The following is a 16,726-nucleotide window of genomic DNA, read 5'->3' as shown; positions in this document are numbered from 1 at the left end:
CCTGGGAGGTTACTTCTAGACATGAGGGTGGGTCTTTATATGGAAGAGAAAATAGTCGACCCGTTCTGGTTCACATTTCCACCATCATAAACCCCAGGTGACTTGGCCAGTGTCGGTGCCTTCAACTCCAGGCTGCCCTGATGTCATGGATTTGCCATTCCCCAGAGAGCTGAGGGTGCACATTAATGCAAGTATTAATGCAAGAATTAATGCAGTATTAATGCAAGCCAGGTGGTGAAACTCAGCGCTCGGGAGGTTGCTTGCTACGGGAAGCCTGCTTGACGGCTGCTTGAAGACTGCTTGGATCGAGGCCAGCTGAGACCAGCTGGGCAAGGCAAGACCAGAGGAGCAAGCAGAGGGGGAGGACGTGTGGGGCCGCAACAGCGCATCTCTGCTTTTACAGCGATGCTTTTACCCTTGTGGTGACTTGCAGGTTCCGGACGCTGGAGTTACAGCTGGTTTTTATTGTTTCCTACGCAGAGAGATCGCATGGGGCTCGATTGATCAACCACAGGCAGCAAGAGCATTTCTGCCCTTTATCTTGCACTAACCTCCTTATTAGCTGCACGAGAGCTGCTCCTCACACGAATCCCTCAGCTCTGCTCTCAGCTGCCTGCATTGCATACCTATTGGTTTCCTGCTGAAAAAGATATCCCAGATTAAATTTGCCCTTGTGCTCATATCCAGTCATCTTTCTAATAGGAATAGGAAGGAACTGAAGATCAGATCCTCAACAACGCAATTTAGTTCATAGCAAGTTAGACAGCACTGAGGCTCAGTGCCTGCAGACTTTGGCTTCCAGGGGACTCATTTCCATGGTGGAGAGCTGCATGTCCAGGGGTTCTTGACCTCATCTGTCCTGTGGTGATGTTGGCAGGGTGAACTTCAAAATGTCCATGAGGCCCATCCATCCTCAGTGCAAAGACAAGCTGAAAGTATAACTAGAGACACAGCTCAGAGATGCCCACCAGGACTGCAGGCTCACGCACCAGAGAACTTAGCTTTGTGGCTTGCAAAGGGCTGAAGTAAGTTACATGATCCAGCTCCCTTTTAATGTAAAACACTTTGGGAGTTGCTGTCTCTGCTCCTAATGCTACCAAATACCCTGGCTGATGTGCAGTAATGCTTGCTAGTGTGTTAAGATAAAGTGATTATTGAAGAGGCATCTTGGGTGCGTGGGAGTTTGTATATATGTAGCTGCCTTCTAACATACATCTTGCTCTTATCAGATACTCAGTGTTTCAAATTCATGCTCAACCCTGTAGAAAAAAGAAAAGAGAAAAAGAAAGTATAGCCCCTTACATTAGCTTGTAAAATTTAGTAAGTGCAGCACAAGAAGTGTGACTACACTAAGGTATTCATCTTTAAGCTGGCTTTCTCATATCAGTTCTTCTGAAGACCACAATCTTTCATTTCTCGCACGTAGCTTTACTCATACTTGATAAGTGTGCTAAAACATCAGAAGGACCTGGGGAGGCTTGACAACTCCTAGACCTCAAACAAACAAACAGAAAGCAATGCTCCGGAATGATTAAAAGCTCATCTGATATTTTTTAATATGTAAAAAGTCATCTTTGCATTTGTGATGTGTTAGGGCTGGGTTTGGATAAAACAGCAGCTAACCAAATCCTGCACCCAAACCTAACCTCCATCCCCAAAACTCTAAGCGAACCAGACTCTTCCACCTCCAATTTCTCCTTCCACCTGTTGCAGTTCCTGTATGCTCAGCGCCAAGGCGTCCAAATCGCTCAGTTGCTGCTATCGGCAGCGTCCCAGCGCCCCGGTGAGGAAGAGCTGTGTTACTGGCTCGAGCGTGGGGGATTACAGGATTTCTTTTTACCCTCTGTGCAGTGAGGCTGCAGCAGAGCAAGGACCGAGCTGTGTCTCCTGCACTGGACTAACCCTGTCCTCCCAGTTCTGTGCTCAGCTGAGTTTTTTCCCGCAGTGGCGTTTAAGCGGAGTCACACTGTATTTCCACTTGTTTTTCTGCCAGAAAACTTGGCTTATTGATGTTTGCATAAATTAACTCAAACTCAAGGGTGAAGCAAACCTGCACATCACCCACTGAAATGCCGTTTTGCTGGGTAAAAAATCCCCAAGCAGAATTTGGGTTAAGCTACCACGTTAAGCTAAACCTAGAAATCATCTCCTCTCTTTCGGTGCCCCTGCATTTTATCCCTGTTCTTTGCACAGATCCCAAGCTTTGTGGCCACATGGGCTTGTACAGCCCTGGGGTCCGGAGGGAATGACACCAGCAGGCACATTTGGTGCACATCAGGTATGTGGGACCACATTGCATGGGCAAGTCTTCAAAACACACGTCTTTAGCTTGCTTGCAGGTCTACAGCGCTGCCTTTTGCCTGCCAGATGAGACAAAAGTGCCAGCCAGGCTACAGAGGCAAAGCCTGGAGGTTTTCTTTGTTGCAGATGCAAACTGGCTGCACAACGAAAGCAGCGTGAGGAGCGTTGTGGTTGTGTGTCCAAGGGATCAGCGTGTCCCTCTTCAAGGGAGGAAACCCCCATGTTAACCACATCGCTGCACTGCTGGGAGGGTGCCAGGCATGCGAGAAAAGGCTTCAGCTGTTAGAAACAGGAGGCCCAGATATGTCCTCATGTTTGCACCTTTCTCTGCTTGTTTCGAGCTGAGCTGGTTGGGACAAAGTAGGACAGCACTGCGTCCTCTGCCCAGGTCATCCCCCGGTCCCCGGTGCACCGTCCGGGAATGGCCGAGCATTAGGGAGGAGCATCGGTGTCCTGGCACCCAGAGGACACCTCCAGGGACTCATCCATTGGCCGTCAGCCCTTGCTGAAGCCCTGCATGGACCTGCCAGCTCTGTTTTCCTGCGTGAAAACTCAGGTCTCCAAGCGGTGCCTTGGCTATCGGCCGCCGCGCTCATCCAGGGCGTGCGAGACCCGGCTAAATACCACTGTATCAGTGTCACCACAATCGATCCCCAGTCCTGACTCTTCAGTTCTGATCCTTTTCCCCTTGCTCACCGGTGCAATCCCTCTGGAGCAGAGTTTTCCCATGCATCAGCCACTAGAACTGCCTAAAAAATTATTTCATTTTCCTCGCTCGCATATGAAAGGCTTGTGATCTGATAGCGGTTTTCAGTTTGTCGGCACTTTTTTCCCCCCCACCTCAAGAAATGTTAGAGGTTCAGAATTGAAGTCATGGGTTTGTTTTTGGTTTTTTTGTGTGTGTGTGTGTGGAGAAAACAACTTTGGACGGGAAGAACTTCACCAGCCACATCTTGGCAGCCAGCTGGTTAGGATGATTTTTTTCAATTTATTTATTCCCTAGTTCCCAGGGGGGGATAAAATACCTATCTGCATCTTTCCTAATCTCCCCTTCAAACAGCGTGCATCTGCGCAGAGGCAAGACTGGGGGGTACCGGGGGCTTCTCCGCTACCCAACTTCATCGTATTAATGCAGTTATTAGAGTTAATGACAGTCTTTTGGGGACAGGCTTGGAAAACAGATGATAGCAGGGAGCAGCTCGGAGCGCAGCTAGCTCTGGAGCCGAATTACCCAGGTGGTTTCTTGCTCCCTGCACAGGGATGGAGCCCCCTTAGCGCTGCCCATCGAATTATAATCCCCTGTGAAATTGCAATGAGTTTGATCAAGAGAGCATCTAATGTCTTCCAGGGCAGAAATGAGTAAGAATTAATGTGATTTTATCACAACAAGGCCTCAGCTTGGTGGTTTTTCTGCGGTACTTATTAAGAAGGGGGAAAAATCGTTATTAGCTCAAGGCGATCAGAAGGATCCAAAAAAGGATGAAAAAGGGAGCACGTGCAGCTCAGCCACCTCGTTAAGGGCAGTCTTAAGCTCTTAGACAAAGTAAGAAAGTTTTGATAGAGCCCAGGTTTTCTTTCTCGTTGTTTCAACATTTTTCCAACTGACATAAGTGCAGATATTCCTCTTGAATTGCTTGTTAAAAATATATATAAAAAAAATCTTTGGGGGTTTTCCCTAGTGAGAGTGGGGGGGGGGAAAGCATAAAACTGAGAAAAAGTGGAATACTGATACACAAAATTCAGAGGGAAATAAAAGATGCTCTTGCATTTTTACTTTCCAGAGCCTTGGAGAAACAGGAGAACATGCTTTTCGGTGAATACCACCATGAAATTTCAGTGCGATCTGCCCAAGTAAACATCTGCACCTGGGTTGCATCCAACCAAGCTGTGAAAGCGAAGCAGGATGCCCTGAATTTCAGCTCCACGGCTGCTCTGCGATTCTGAATAACCACACAGCAGCATATAAAAGTGGCTATGAAATCTCAAGTGGCTGCGTATCTGTTACAAGATGATTAATTATGTGCGCAGCATAAACCACAGGAAAAATCCACCGCCTTCAAAGCTCCCAAGCCCCTAACTACAACAGCAGGGACTCTCCCTCCCAAGCTGGGCCAAATTTGCAAGATTTAATTGAAAAGCTGTCATTTATTTCGCTGCTGGGAGAACGGAGCTGGTGCTCCTTGCAAGAAGGGGACGAGTGGCACAGCCGGACTTATGACCAGGCCGTTTGGAGAGCCGAATGAAGAAGAAATGGCCAGATTTGCCCCTGGTTTTAAAGGGCATCAGTCGAAATCCAAGACACAGTCCTGCCCACTGGGCCTCGCTATTGAGCCACGGCTATGAAAGCTAAAGAATCTGAGCTGGGATTTTGGGTCAAAATATGAATCCTTAGTTAGGTAAAAACCTTTCTGAGCCGCTCCTTGGTGATGTGGGTATGCAGGCTCTCACTTTCAGCGGGTCGGACACCGACGCCTTTGGGGACTTTCGGGGATGCAGGGCACGGCTGAGACCGGAGGCACAAACACCGAATCGTTCCGGCTGCCAGCAGCAGCAGCAACTTTTATTTTTTCCGAGGTTTTGGCATTCAAAGCAGCAATCGGCCATCCTGAACGAGTTGGAGCCTCTCTTGCATCCGAAAAAAGCTGTTTCTGTTCTTAACGCCTTAGAAACAGGGATGGCAAGCTCAGAAGTCAAAATTTGATAAGAAAAGCCTCCAATATTCTTTTTTTTTTTTTTTTTTAGTAGCAATTCAATTCTGAGTTGGGCAGCCAGAACTGTGATGTTTCCGATCGTGAGGGACCAGGAGCATCTTTTTAAAGACACCCAGCGATCGCGGCGGTGTCTCCGAGGCTAAGCGGGCTCATGCAGAGCGCTCTCAGCCCCCTCTGCACCCACCACTCTTCCTGCCAGGAAGCGTTGGCGGCTCACTAACGGGGTGTTATACAACTTGCTCCACATTTTAGAGGTCCTCCTTGTCCTCATCGCCTCTGCGGGCCATCACGAATCGATGGCGGCAGGAGCTTGCACCAGTCCGGTAACTGGGCTGAGCACCCAGGGCCAGAGAGCAAGTTGGTTCCCCGTCACCGCCACGCCGTCACCCCTGCGAAACCATGTCAGGGCAGAGGTGTCACCTTGGCCGCGACAGCCACGACAGGCTGGGTGCGAGGGTCCCCATCCTCCAAGCTGAGCCCTGCTTTTGCTTTTGTCACCTCCAGGTTTGCAGCCCTGGGAAGCACAGATTGAGGGTGGAGGGGGATTTTGCGGCATTTAAGTGAGGGGCAGGGCTGCAATGCGGGCGGTGGTGATTTTGCTGCTTGAAAATATTTTTACCGAGCGATGTCAAGGGCTGCTTCAAACCAGCAAACGTGCGAGTGAAAGGGAAGGGAGCGAAAGGACTGTGTCTAAAGGTTAAGCCTTCCCCTTGGGAGAGAGAAAGCAATTCTAGCAAATGTCTTTGCTTTTAAATAATGTTTGCTGACGCAGTCGTCTCACGGCTATTTGGTTTGGGGGTTTTTTGTTTTCTGTTTTTTTTCAAAGGCCGAAAATCTCCTCTTTTTTTTCCACTTGCGCACGCCACTATCAAGGAGGGAGTCTGAGGAGCATCATTTTGAGCTCTCAGGTCGTCACCGCCTTCCCTGTGCGGTAGCAAGAGTTCACACCTCCCACACTCGTCGCATTTCTTCCGTACAGCACAAAACCCCTTGGGCCTGGCATCAGAACGAGATTACAGCAGAAAAATACTTTCCGCTAAGTTACCACAGCATTTTTGACTAACCTCAAAATCCTACCAGCCCTTTCTGCCTGGTCCCTTATTTCTCTGAGACTTACGGCCAAGGGGTTTCTCTTCATAACAAAATACATGCACGCGGAGGAGCTGATGCCCTGCCAGGACAGTGAAAATGCAACTCTTTAACACCAAGCACATAGGGTTGCCCTATTCTTTTTAGGTCCTGGAGCCATGGTGTGCAGGAGAGTGTCTCACTTAATGCGTATTTATTTTCTCACCAAAAGTGAGCTGGGAGGTGACCAGCAGATCTGGAGCCTGCCCCCTGCCTTGGACGGCCCTGCTCCCCTTGGCATGAAGAAGTTGCATCCAGTTTTGCTTGGAAAATTGCTGCTTCTGATTGCAGCCGCTCACTAGCTTTGTGCTGGGCATCAGTTCTTGGGAAGCCGCTGGGCTGTGCCAGTCCTCCAGGCATCGTCCAGCTTTCGGGGATCTTCGCACACCGGCTCGCGGTGCCGTTGCCCAACGCCCGAGCCAACGAAAGGAGCCGTCCTTCTTCGTGGGGAGAGGCTGGTGGGCAGCAGAAAGTACCTTTTGGGTGGATGGAAGGGAAACGGAGGCGTCGAGCCACTGAGCAATTTCTTCCCCACATGGTGGCTGTGCCCTGCACCGTGCCAGCGAGCGGGAGGCAGAGCGGGCAGCGGTGGAGACGCCAACACTTTTGGAGGGGAGGTTTCAGGGCTGCCTCCCAAAGTTGTCAGGAGTGGGAGCTCGCTGGGACCGAGGCTTTGCGGTGCTGCTGGGGCTGCAATGCAGCAACGCTTTTTGCAGGGTGCAGGATTGCACTGGTGTCGGGGGAATGCAGGAAACTGGGACGGGTTTAAATATTTGGTTTGCACCCCGCACTGCTGGGCAACACCGCCTTGCCAGAGGCGAGGCTGAACCTCTGGAGAAGAGCTTGCCGGCATTCCCATTTGATCGAAGCCGCACACACGCAGGTGGCCCTCTGCGCACAGCCGGACACAGGTGTCCCAAGAGCAACCCCCACCTGCTTGCAATTAAGTACCACTTTCCTGTCCTGCCACTCCCCTCATTTTCTCTGCTGTGCTAAGGAACTACCAAAACAAAATCAGCCTCTCTCGCCCCCTCTCTGCCTTTCTGCTCCCCCAGCTTGCACCAGGAGGGGATCCAGGCCCCAGGGGCAATCAGGAGGGGAAACGCTGCTGCTCAGGCATTTTGTCAAGCAAAAAGAGAAGGAGGGGGGATTTGCTGGGCTAAAAACGCTGCAAATGTGATGGCCATTTTGTGGACCACAGCAGTACTTAAGAATTAAAGTCCAAACCCTCTTTTAATCCTTTATTTTAAGTTTGCCTGAACAGAAAAAAAGGCAGAGGCTGAAAGTTTTGGCTGACACCGGGGGTGCAGAATAAAGCCACCAGGTCACCCCAGTGCTTTCCCTTCAGGCTCACGGAACAAATTTGGGTCTCCTGGGCTGCCACTCTTGCTGTGCCCATCCCTCAAGCCTGTCCCCATCCCCTCCTTTCCCAGGAGCTGCTCATTCCTCCCCGCCCACCTCCATGGCCTGGGTTTCTAGCAAGATAAGAGCTTGTTTTCTCCGGAAAGTTTCAGGGGAAATTAAGTGGCTAGTTTGAGTCAATGTGAGAGCCAAGCGCTCTGTGCTCATCAGTGAGCCGTGGGAAAGCTCTCTGCAGCATCCCTGCAGCTCTGAGCTCCTGTTCCTCCTCCTCGCCCCAGTGGTTCCGTGTGGCCCCCCAACAGCCTCCAAACACAGCTGGTAATGGAGAGACTGCAACGGGTCTAGCCCAGGGGCACAATAAATGTGTCGCCAGCTGAAAAGCTGTCACCAAACCCCGTACCAGCTTCAAAAGGTCGGGGGAGTTTCACAACAGTTTGGTAAATTTGGCATGATTTTTCTCTTGGGGATTTTCTGTGAAAGGGTTTGGTGCTGAGCTTGACATTGTTTGAGGTAGTTTCCATGGCTCTTTCTCCCCTGTGCAGTAAAAAAATCACTTGTGTGTGTGTGTTGGTGCCTGCAGGGATCCAGCCATGGGGTGGGATGGAGGGCTGCAGTCTGCGCTGGAGAGGTGAGGTAGACACCTCCGTCCTGCTTTTCCCTTCACACAAAATCTGTGTTCAAGTGAAATTAAAGTTGCTACGTTGACGTCAAGAGCATCAGCAAACAATGGGATTAAACCTGCCTTGCCCACTAGAGTGGGTGCATTAAATAATCAGTCCTCACAGGGCCAAGAGCTCTTGGGGCTGAAAAGAGAAAGCAGAGAAATAAAAAAGGACAAGAAGGCAAAAGTGTGGGGGAGTGGAAAATAAAAGGACTCAGCTTGAGGAAAAGATGAGGGTGCAGTTCTGTCACCGAAATCGAACAGTTCCAACACATCTAATCGCAGCTGGGGAACGCCTGTCCCTGTGGGTCCTCAGCCCCTGCTGCAATCCCAGTGATGAAATGCAGCTGGGGGAGGATTTTGCAACTCCTGCTTCTCAGTTGACTCCAAGCTGGCAGCAACTGGACCAAGAAACCCTGCATGGGAATGTGCTGTGCCAGGAGGAGAGCCGGCCAGCACCAAGCCACCCACACTCTGGTGGGCTGTGTGGCCTCTGCCCAGGTGGACACAGAGCTGTCCTGGCCCTTAGGCTGCAGCTGGGGGCATCTGAGCCCTTAGGAGCTGCCAAATGTCCCCTGAAGCTGATAAGCCCTCAGACCTACAAAATCCAGAGGACTGGTCTATATCTTCCTCCAGAGAGAGCACTGAAGAGGGGGGAGCCAGCAGCACCTAGTTCTGCTCTTTGCACCTGGGAATCTCCTCAGCTGCTGTGGATAGAGGCCAGACCCTTTCCTAGCAGTGACGTAGGAAAATCCTTTAGATGACTGGGGGGGGGAGGTCATGGATTTGGGAGGTTTGCTCTGCTCTTCCTCCCCCGCCATGGTTTGATCGGTACCTTGGCAGGCTGCTCTGAGTGCCTGGTTTTTGCAGGAATATGGGCATTTATGGCCAACTCTTGTGTGCTTGGAGGTGGTTGCAAGGGCTGGATGCACAACTGGAGACCTCTGCAGGGTCCTGCTTGGGCAGCATAAGCCTTTTTTGGAGTACCTGGGCTGTACCTGAGGGAAAGGCTCCCCTGCAAGCTAGGGCTGTGAAATTCAGCTCCCAGCTGGGCTGTTGCTCAGCTAGGCTGGAGCAGGGAGGTTGGGCTGGTGTTTGTGAGCCCTGACTCTGTTCCTGTGTCTCAGCAAGCTCCTGGGTGGCCTCAGGGAGGTAGAAGTGTGACATTGCTGCCACTGCAGTGGCCCTGGAGCGGGGGAACAACCATGATCTGCACTGTCCTCTGGGCCAGCCAGGCCGTGCAGGGCTGCACAAGGCATCTCCAGCAGGCAGGATGCAGGGAGAGGTTCCCCCTGAGCTGCTCAATCTGGATTGCAGTTTTCTCCCCATAAATAAAATCCTTCTGAGCAAGTGGGCTCCTGCTGCTGGTTTCATGTTTGGGGCATCTACTGAAATAACCCTCAGCTCTGCATGCTGTGGGGCCTGGGAAAGGACAGCATTCAATAAAGCAAAACCATTTATTATTGCTTTCTACTGGCCAGTCTGTAGCTACAAGTAAAATGTGCATTGATACATATGAATTTCTCATCCAGGTAGTCAGAGAAATCTGTTTGCTTTCTTGGTGACCTTAAGTCTGGTGTGAGGTGTCTCCTTCAGTAGCATTTCTGATGGACAATGCATGGTCCATGTTCACTGTACTCCTCCTTTCGGATCCAGCATGACTGGAAGTTTTTCAGGGAGGCAAGGATAGACCCCCCCATCCAGGCGGAGTATCTCCTCAGGGGAATGGCAGATACCCTGATTTTGGTGTTAGAGGGCATTTTTTGGAGGAGTTCGCTGGAAAACCTCTTCTCTAGCCCCTCAAAGAGAGAGGACCCTCCACACAGGAGGATGTTTTTGTACATTTTTTCCCTGACTGCTTCTGGCACTTTGTTTAGACTTCTCTGGGCCATCTCATGAATGCCCACGTAAGAAATCCCATGTGCCTGAGGGGGGTTGAAGAGCACCTCTGGGCACTGGAACCTCTCCTTCCCAAGACTGATAGTCTGACCATCTGGCAAGGGGAAATCCACTGTGAAGCTGGCCTTAGGGAGGTAGCACTCATTTTCAAAGTCAGAAGCAACATAGCAGCATTTATGTTTGATGTCTTCTATGACTTGGGTCATCTCTTCACTGAACATGTACCCAGAGTCTCTGAGAAGCTTCATCAGGTAATGCGTCATGTGGGATCCGGCAATATCCATTCTCTCGACTGCTTGCGGTAAGCTGTAACCCTCGTGGACAGGTACCGTGTGGGTCACAGCGTAGCCTGTGTCCACGACCAAACCACTGGTTTGACCGTGGGCATATACTGAGAGGACGGACTGCGAGGCAATGTAAATGCCGGGGGAGTGCAGCGACTCAAACACCAGCTCCACCATCTTTTCTCGGTTGGTGATAGGGCTCAGGGGGGGATCTGTGATGAGTAAAGCGTGCTCCTCAGGGGGGACCATGAGGTCATTGTAAAATATGTGCTGCCACAGGATTTCAGCCGCCTCCCAATTGATGATGATGCCGCTCTGCGTAAGCCCAGTAATGTCGACATCAGCATGAAGCAAGGCTTCTTCCCTGGAGAAGGTGCGAGGCCTGGCCTTTTCTGACCCCAGGGATTGCTCTGAAGGATAGGCAACCAAGGTGCTGATTTCAGATATGGGTTTCTGTTGTCCAGCAAACCCTGCTTTACAGCTCCCCGTACCAGTATCTATCACAACAGCTCCAGTTCTCATCTCAAAGGAGTGCTCGCTTGATGAGGAACTAGCTGTGTCTGAGGATGTGTCTCTTGCAGATCCTGGATCTGGGAGGTCTTCGTGCGGTCTGTGCAGTGCGGACATTGGAGAATGACTTCTTGCCCCTAGACACCCTGCTCTTCGGCTTGCTAAGTCTGGAAGCACTGTTCCCATCTGGGCTCTGGCCAAGGCGGCCATGTCCTTGGGCCGTCTGGAAGGACAGGTGGCAATGCAGCAGTAAGATTGGCGGTGGCTTTCTGAGGAGCGGGTTCAGACCTCGTATTTGACAGCTTGTGTTGTAATAGGGGGAACTGTGACATCACCCAGGGCTGAGCTGGTCACAGCGGACCCCCCGTGCTACCATGGTTGCTCTCTTGAGCTTGTGCTATCATCTGTGATCTCAAGAGCTTTTTTGGCTCTTTTCTATTCCAGCTAATTTTGCGCTTTGTTAGGATTTGAAACAAGTTATGGGGGGAGGGAGAAGCTAGAATTTGAATTAACCTACCTCAAAGCAAAAGGGACCTAGTTAACAGTCCTCTCTGGAGGGTCTTTCACAGTGCCTTGTTTTGAGGAGTGTTTCAAGCCCAAGGAGCAGTGTTTTAGCATTGCTCCTGAAGGCTGGAGATGTGGGGGCAGTTCAGGTGCCTAACAGAGGTATTGAGAATTGGGGTGGCTGGACTGGGCTGCCCCAAAAGACACAGGTTTGTATTGCTGCAGGGAGACCCAGAGCAAATATCCGAATTCGCTGTTCCCCTTTATAAATAGGATCTGATGATACTGTCTCTGCCTTGTAAAACCCTCCTGGCTCTGTGGATGGTGCTCCTCAGGAGCCTGTGTATTCTCTGGGCAAGATGGTGCCTTCCCAAAAATGCTTGAGAGCAGAGGAGGAAGGGACAGGCTTGCCCAAGGTCAGAGAATGCTGTTTGGAGAGTCTGAATCCAGGCAAAGTGCCCATCCCAGGGGATGCACCTGCCAGTCTGCTCATGGCTTTGTTCATTGTGGCCCCTGCTGTCACCGAAATCGGGAGAAAAACTCCTTAAGGTAACACTGCTATTTAATCTGGCACAGTCTAAATACCGGATTACAGTGATAGACACAGGAACATTGCTGTGGACATAAGCATGTTGGTGGGGATCAGGGAACGACAGGCAGCATTTGCATCACGATGTGCTAGGCTCTGCTCTTGGTGCTGCCCCAAAATGCCCATTTTTCCTGGTCCCTTGGCTGGGGCAGGAGTCCAAGGTTGGAGGATGTTGGGTTAGTGAGAGTGGGCTGGGAAACCTCTGTCCCCCACCTGCAACAGGTGATCCTCTGCCTCTTTGTGTCCCAGTTAAAAGTTTAATAAATCCACAATACAATACTTGATGGTATCGAATGCTTTTTTGGCAGGAGTGAGGTGGAAAGCTGAACAGTGTTACCTAGCTCCAGTTTATACCAACTCATGTGTCCTGGGGCTTTTCTTGGTCTGTTTTGTTTTTTTTTTTTGTTTGTGCTAGTGTTGTTTGGCTGCAAGCCAGCACCTGGGGGAAATCCTCACCTGATGCCAGAGCAGCTCCTTTGTGGCTGTGCTTCTGCACACCCAAGAAAAACTACAGCTCCTAATTTCCTGAAGTACTCTTGTAAAATCCTGCCTAATGCCTTTCAAAAGCTGCCTGGATTGCCACCTACAAGAGTCTCCTAACAGCCTTTTGGCTGCCTATGAAAGGCTAACTGGCACTGTGCAGGCTGTGCCCTTAGCTTGGAGTTATTTACTGCTGCTCTTGGAAGGGAGTCACTGAACTGCAGCGATTGAGTGCTGGAAAATTTCCATGAGTGGGTTGTTTGAAGGGCTTACAGGTGGCTGGGTGCAGCAAGGACTCTTCAGGCTGTGTAGCTGATGTCTGGCTACTTGCAGAGTCCAACCAGGGCCCTGGGTAGACCTGGCTCACACCAGAGCCCAGAGAAGGGGCTGCAGTGGTGTGGTGGGTGCTGGGCTGTGCTGCAGGCACAAGAGCCGACAAATGTCCCTCTATGAACATAGAGGGAGGAGGAAGCTGTAGTTGCTTAATGCTCCTTCTTTGCTGGTATATTGGACAAAGTATATTCCAAACTGTCAGACTTTGTCTCCTGCTGTCCCTAATGCTGGTGCTTTTATCAGAGAAGAGCAGAAAGGTGGCAAAGGGGAGCTGCAAGGCCCCAGCAGTGGCTCTAGGGGAAGTTCAGATTTGCTTCCTGCAGGATGGCAGGGAGGGAAACATCTTTCAGCAATTGTGGTGCCGACAAGGCAAGGCTTCTGTTCTGGATAAGGCAACCATTTTGCAAATTAAATTCCTTGTTAGGTGCAGCACAGCTCCTGGCTGACAGGGTGTATGAGGCGGAGATCTCTCCCTTGGAGCAAGAAAAAGGCTGATGAAGCACAATTAGTGACAAAGTTATGAGAGGGATAAGCAGAAAGGATGGGCTGATCTACCGTCAGCTATGGAGCTATAAAGCCCAGCAAGCACTAGTCAGCCACTACTGCTTCCTGTGTCTGGCCCCTGTGCAGCATCATTGAGATCCTGCTCTACTTGTTCTACCCTTGGAGGAGGGAACTTCACTGGGATGGAAATCGTTGGCTGCACAGCGATGCTGGAGTTGGTGCTAAAAACTGAGGTTACAGGGAAGTGTCTGGATGTGAGTGCTGAATGGTGCCCTTGCTGCACAGGGGAAGAAATGCAATACCAGTGAAGGGCTTTTTGATGACTTTCCTAGGCAGATGGAGCATTTTTCTATCTGAGAGCCAAACTGAATAGGAATTGCTGGGAAGAATGATGAGAAGCAGCTGTATCTTTTATCGCTGCAGTTCAGGCTTGTTTCCAGATGTCAGTATGAAATGTTAAGAGCTGAAAAGGAGGCTGATAAAGTGTCTCTTATCAGGCAGCAATTAGCAGGACAGTTCTGGGGAGGTCCAGCTGGCCCTGTACTGAGAAAAGAGCCCAGAGACCATCAGAAGCTGGTTTGCCTGCTGGCAACAGTGGGGAGGCCGGGCCAAGTCACACCAGGACAAATATAAGGAAAGACAAATGCAGAGGAATAGACCTGGTGTATCTGCAGTGTAAGGACAGAGTAGAAAGAGGGGGAGTCCTAAGATCCTGCTGGGAGGGAAGAAATGGTGGAAGGCTGAGTTGCAGTTTGGGATTGCTGTAAGGGTGTCCAAGAAAGGTCCACAAGGCTGAGCTGGGCCACCATCCAGCTCTGCCTCTTTGCCCCCTTGCTCTGCCCTTCCCTCACTGCTGCCCTTGGCCCTGACCCCAGTCAAACATCTGCCTCCCTGGATGTGCTAATCCCTATCTCTGGAGGAAGAGAAGCCATCTGGCTTCAGCAGCTGGTGGATTAAAACTCTGCCTGGGGCCAGGTCACTGAGCTGGTGTCTCAGGCACCTGCATCACTGCTGAGCTGGCCTTGTTGTGCTGTCTCTCAGGTCCCGTCCCTCCCCTGAGCAAGCTCACTGGGGGCTTGCTCAGAAACAGCGGTACCATAGCAAATGCAGGCCAGTGTCCAACTGTAACACGAGGCATGTTATGACACAACATGGGATGACAAGAGGCGCAGTGATATGTGGCTGCTCCTTCCTCTTGGAAGGCAGTCCTGGAAGGTCTGTAGATACCATGCATCTCTGCAGTGTGACCCAGTCTGGCCCTTTTTTGCCTGCAAATTTTTTGTTACCTGCAGGTGCTGCTTTCTCAGCTCCTAAATCCCCTTCTCTGAGCTTTCTTTGTGCCGTTTTCTTAGTATTTCGGCAGTATGACTTTGTCAGGGTTGGATTACGGAGACGAGCAAGCAGGGCTGCCCTTTGAAGCTGCCTGTGGTGTCGGGGCTTGCCATGGCGGCGATTACCAGCCAAGGTGTGCATGGGCCATTGTATGTGGCATGTCTTGGCCAGGTTTAGAGGAGCCCTGGAGCTCTGGGGGTGCTGCTGGGAGCTTCACTGAAAAATGGTTGATTTTTCTGCCCTCCCTTTTGTCCCTGGGGCTGGACAGGACAGGGGTGCTAGTGCAGGGGCTGTTAGTCTGTGCTCAGCAGCATGTATTGGGCCTCTTCTCTGGTTTCTAGTAGTCTTGTGGGCAAAGCCTGGTGTCCCAGGGCCCTGGCTGCCCCCTCACCGCTTAGTAGAGTGGGGGGAGTGGGTGGTCTAGTATGCTGCGCTGGGTGCAGCATAGATTTGGGGTGGACCTCAGGAGGCCCTGGGGGTCTCCTGAGATGGAGCTGGTGCTCTAACCACTAGAACGCCTACCTCTGCTCAGTCATTGAGATTTTGAGTGCCTCCCTTCAAAGGCTGAGCCAAGAAGTCCTTTCTGTTCAAAGCATTTCTGTACCCGTATCAGCATCATAGCCAGGGCATGCTCAGCAGCATTGAAATCTGCAAAGGTCTTTTGCAAGCAACTGTGAAAGCTTTTTAAGCTGATATTACTGACATAAGATTGGGTGTTTGTAAACCTTTGTTTGATCAAGCAAACAGGTTTCTAATCCTCCGTATCGGAAGTTCTAGTCTGTGCTTAGGAACCTGACCTGCGAGATGAACGAGGCCAACCTGCCGTTGATCAGTTTTGCTTCGAAAGTAAAAAGGCAGTTTGCATGGAAACATGGCCTGCAGTGGAAGGATTAATGACTAATTATGATTTCATTAGTTCTAGTGCATTCCCTTTCAGCAGAGTGGAGAGTTTGTCTAATGATAATATCAGATGATTACCTAGAGATTAGCACCATCTCCTGTGTTGAAATGCTGCATTAGGATGCCCAGCTGCTCTTGGGGGGGGGGGGTGGTAGGTGTGAGCCTCACTGTGTATTTTCCTCAGGAAAATGTTGGCATTGTATTTGGAGACTGACTTTCCCAAAGACTTTGGTTCCCAGGGACATGTGGCAACGGAGGCTCAAGAATCCAGCAGTTTCCCTGTGACACTAGCACGAATTTTCTGCAAGAGCACCCAGTGTGCTCTGCAGAAGATCAGGGCACACTGCAGGCACTGAGTTCTTGGGCACATCCATCCAGCACAGCATGGTTCAGAGGGACAGTGAAAGGTCATGATCTCCAAAGTAATGTTGGACCCTGCACTATGGTGGGGAGCTCTCAATGAGACCATTGAGGGGGTGAAATATCAGAGATCTTTGTAGGGCAGAAATCTTTCCTGATTTGGGATGAAGTGTTGATATAGAGAAATAAAAGGAATCGGTTTCATGGCAACAAATCTGACATTTATTAAACTGAAATCAGTATCAATCTTAAAAGACCACAGAGTGCTGTATCACACTCATAGTTAACAATGTATCTTTAAATAATCTCTTGACATATTAAATATAAAATGTTTTCATCAGCTTAAAATAGATATTTTAGATAAACCAGGAAAAAGGGTAAAGTCTAAGTGATCTGTCTTGTTTTTAATATACAGCAGTCAGTCCTGCAAATCTGTAAACTAGCATAATTAAGCCCTTTTCAGAAGACTAACACTGAACAGCCCTGCAAACTGCAACTCCTGGCAGTCTTCATTTTCTGTTGGTTGTGTAATATTTATATAAAATACTGCAGTGCTTTAAAAATATTTTCCCCAACATCTGTGTTGGCAGTTTCCCATACTATGAAAGTAGTTTTCGTAATAGTGCAGGCTTGCATCAAGACACGAGAAAAGGCTAAACAAAATTTATTAAAGAAGAAACATTTTCCTAGTAGCTGTAAACATCTTTCCTTCATCTGTGGATGGAACTGGTCTGTGAAAACAGGCTTCACCTGTTATGTCAATGCACTTTTCTTGTGTTCAGATGTGGGAAATACACCCCGTACACACTCTGTTGAACCTGGTACAGGTTTAACTTTCTTTTTAGGCAAAAGACAATCTGGTGGAAAA

General features: G+C 50.1%; 2 protein-coding genes across 2 annotated transcripts in view; both read right to left on the bottom strand.

Annotated features, from left to right (window-relative positions):
* Positions 1–9,755: 9,755 nt before the first annotated feature.
* Positions 9,756–11,066, bottom strand: ACTL9 (actin like 9). The gene has a single exon (XM_013944634.2). The coding sequence runs from the start codon at positions 11,064–11,066 to the stop codon at positions 9,756–9,758; it is 1,311 nt and encodes a 436-aa protein (XP_013800088.2).
* Positions 11,067–16,144: 5,078 nt separating this feature from the next.
* Positions 16,145–16,726, bottom strand: part of MUC16 (mucin 16, cell surface associated) — a gene marked incomplete at its 5' end in the record, with an annotated part of 77,201 nt that continues 76,619 nt past the window's right edge. The window contains one exon of the mRNA XM_067313093.1: positions 16,145–16,715. Within this exon, the coding sequence (XP_067169194.1) occupies positions 16,617–16,715 (99 nt within the window). The remainder of the gene's footprint in view (positions 16,716–16,726) is intronic.

The sequence above is a fragment of the Apteryx mantelli genome, chromosome 30 (genome assembly GCF_036417845.1).
Source record: "Apteryx mantelli isolate bAptMan1 chromosome 30, bAptMan1.hap1, whole genome shotgun sequence".
In the NCBI taxonomy this organism is placed as follows: Eukaryota; Metazoa; Chordata; class Aves; order Apterygiformes; family Apterygidae; genus Apteryx; species Apteryx mantelli.
Note: the sequence above shows the minus strand (reverse complement) of the source record. Positions and strands in the feature narration are given on the sequence as shown.

Excerpts from the sequence above, each read along its gene's own strand:
- ACTL9 (XM_013944634.2), bottom strand. The coding sequence starts at position 11,066 with ATGGCCGCCTTGGCCAGAGCCCAGATGGGAACAGTGCTTCCAGACTTA.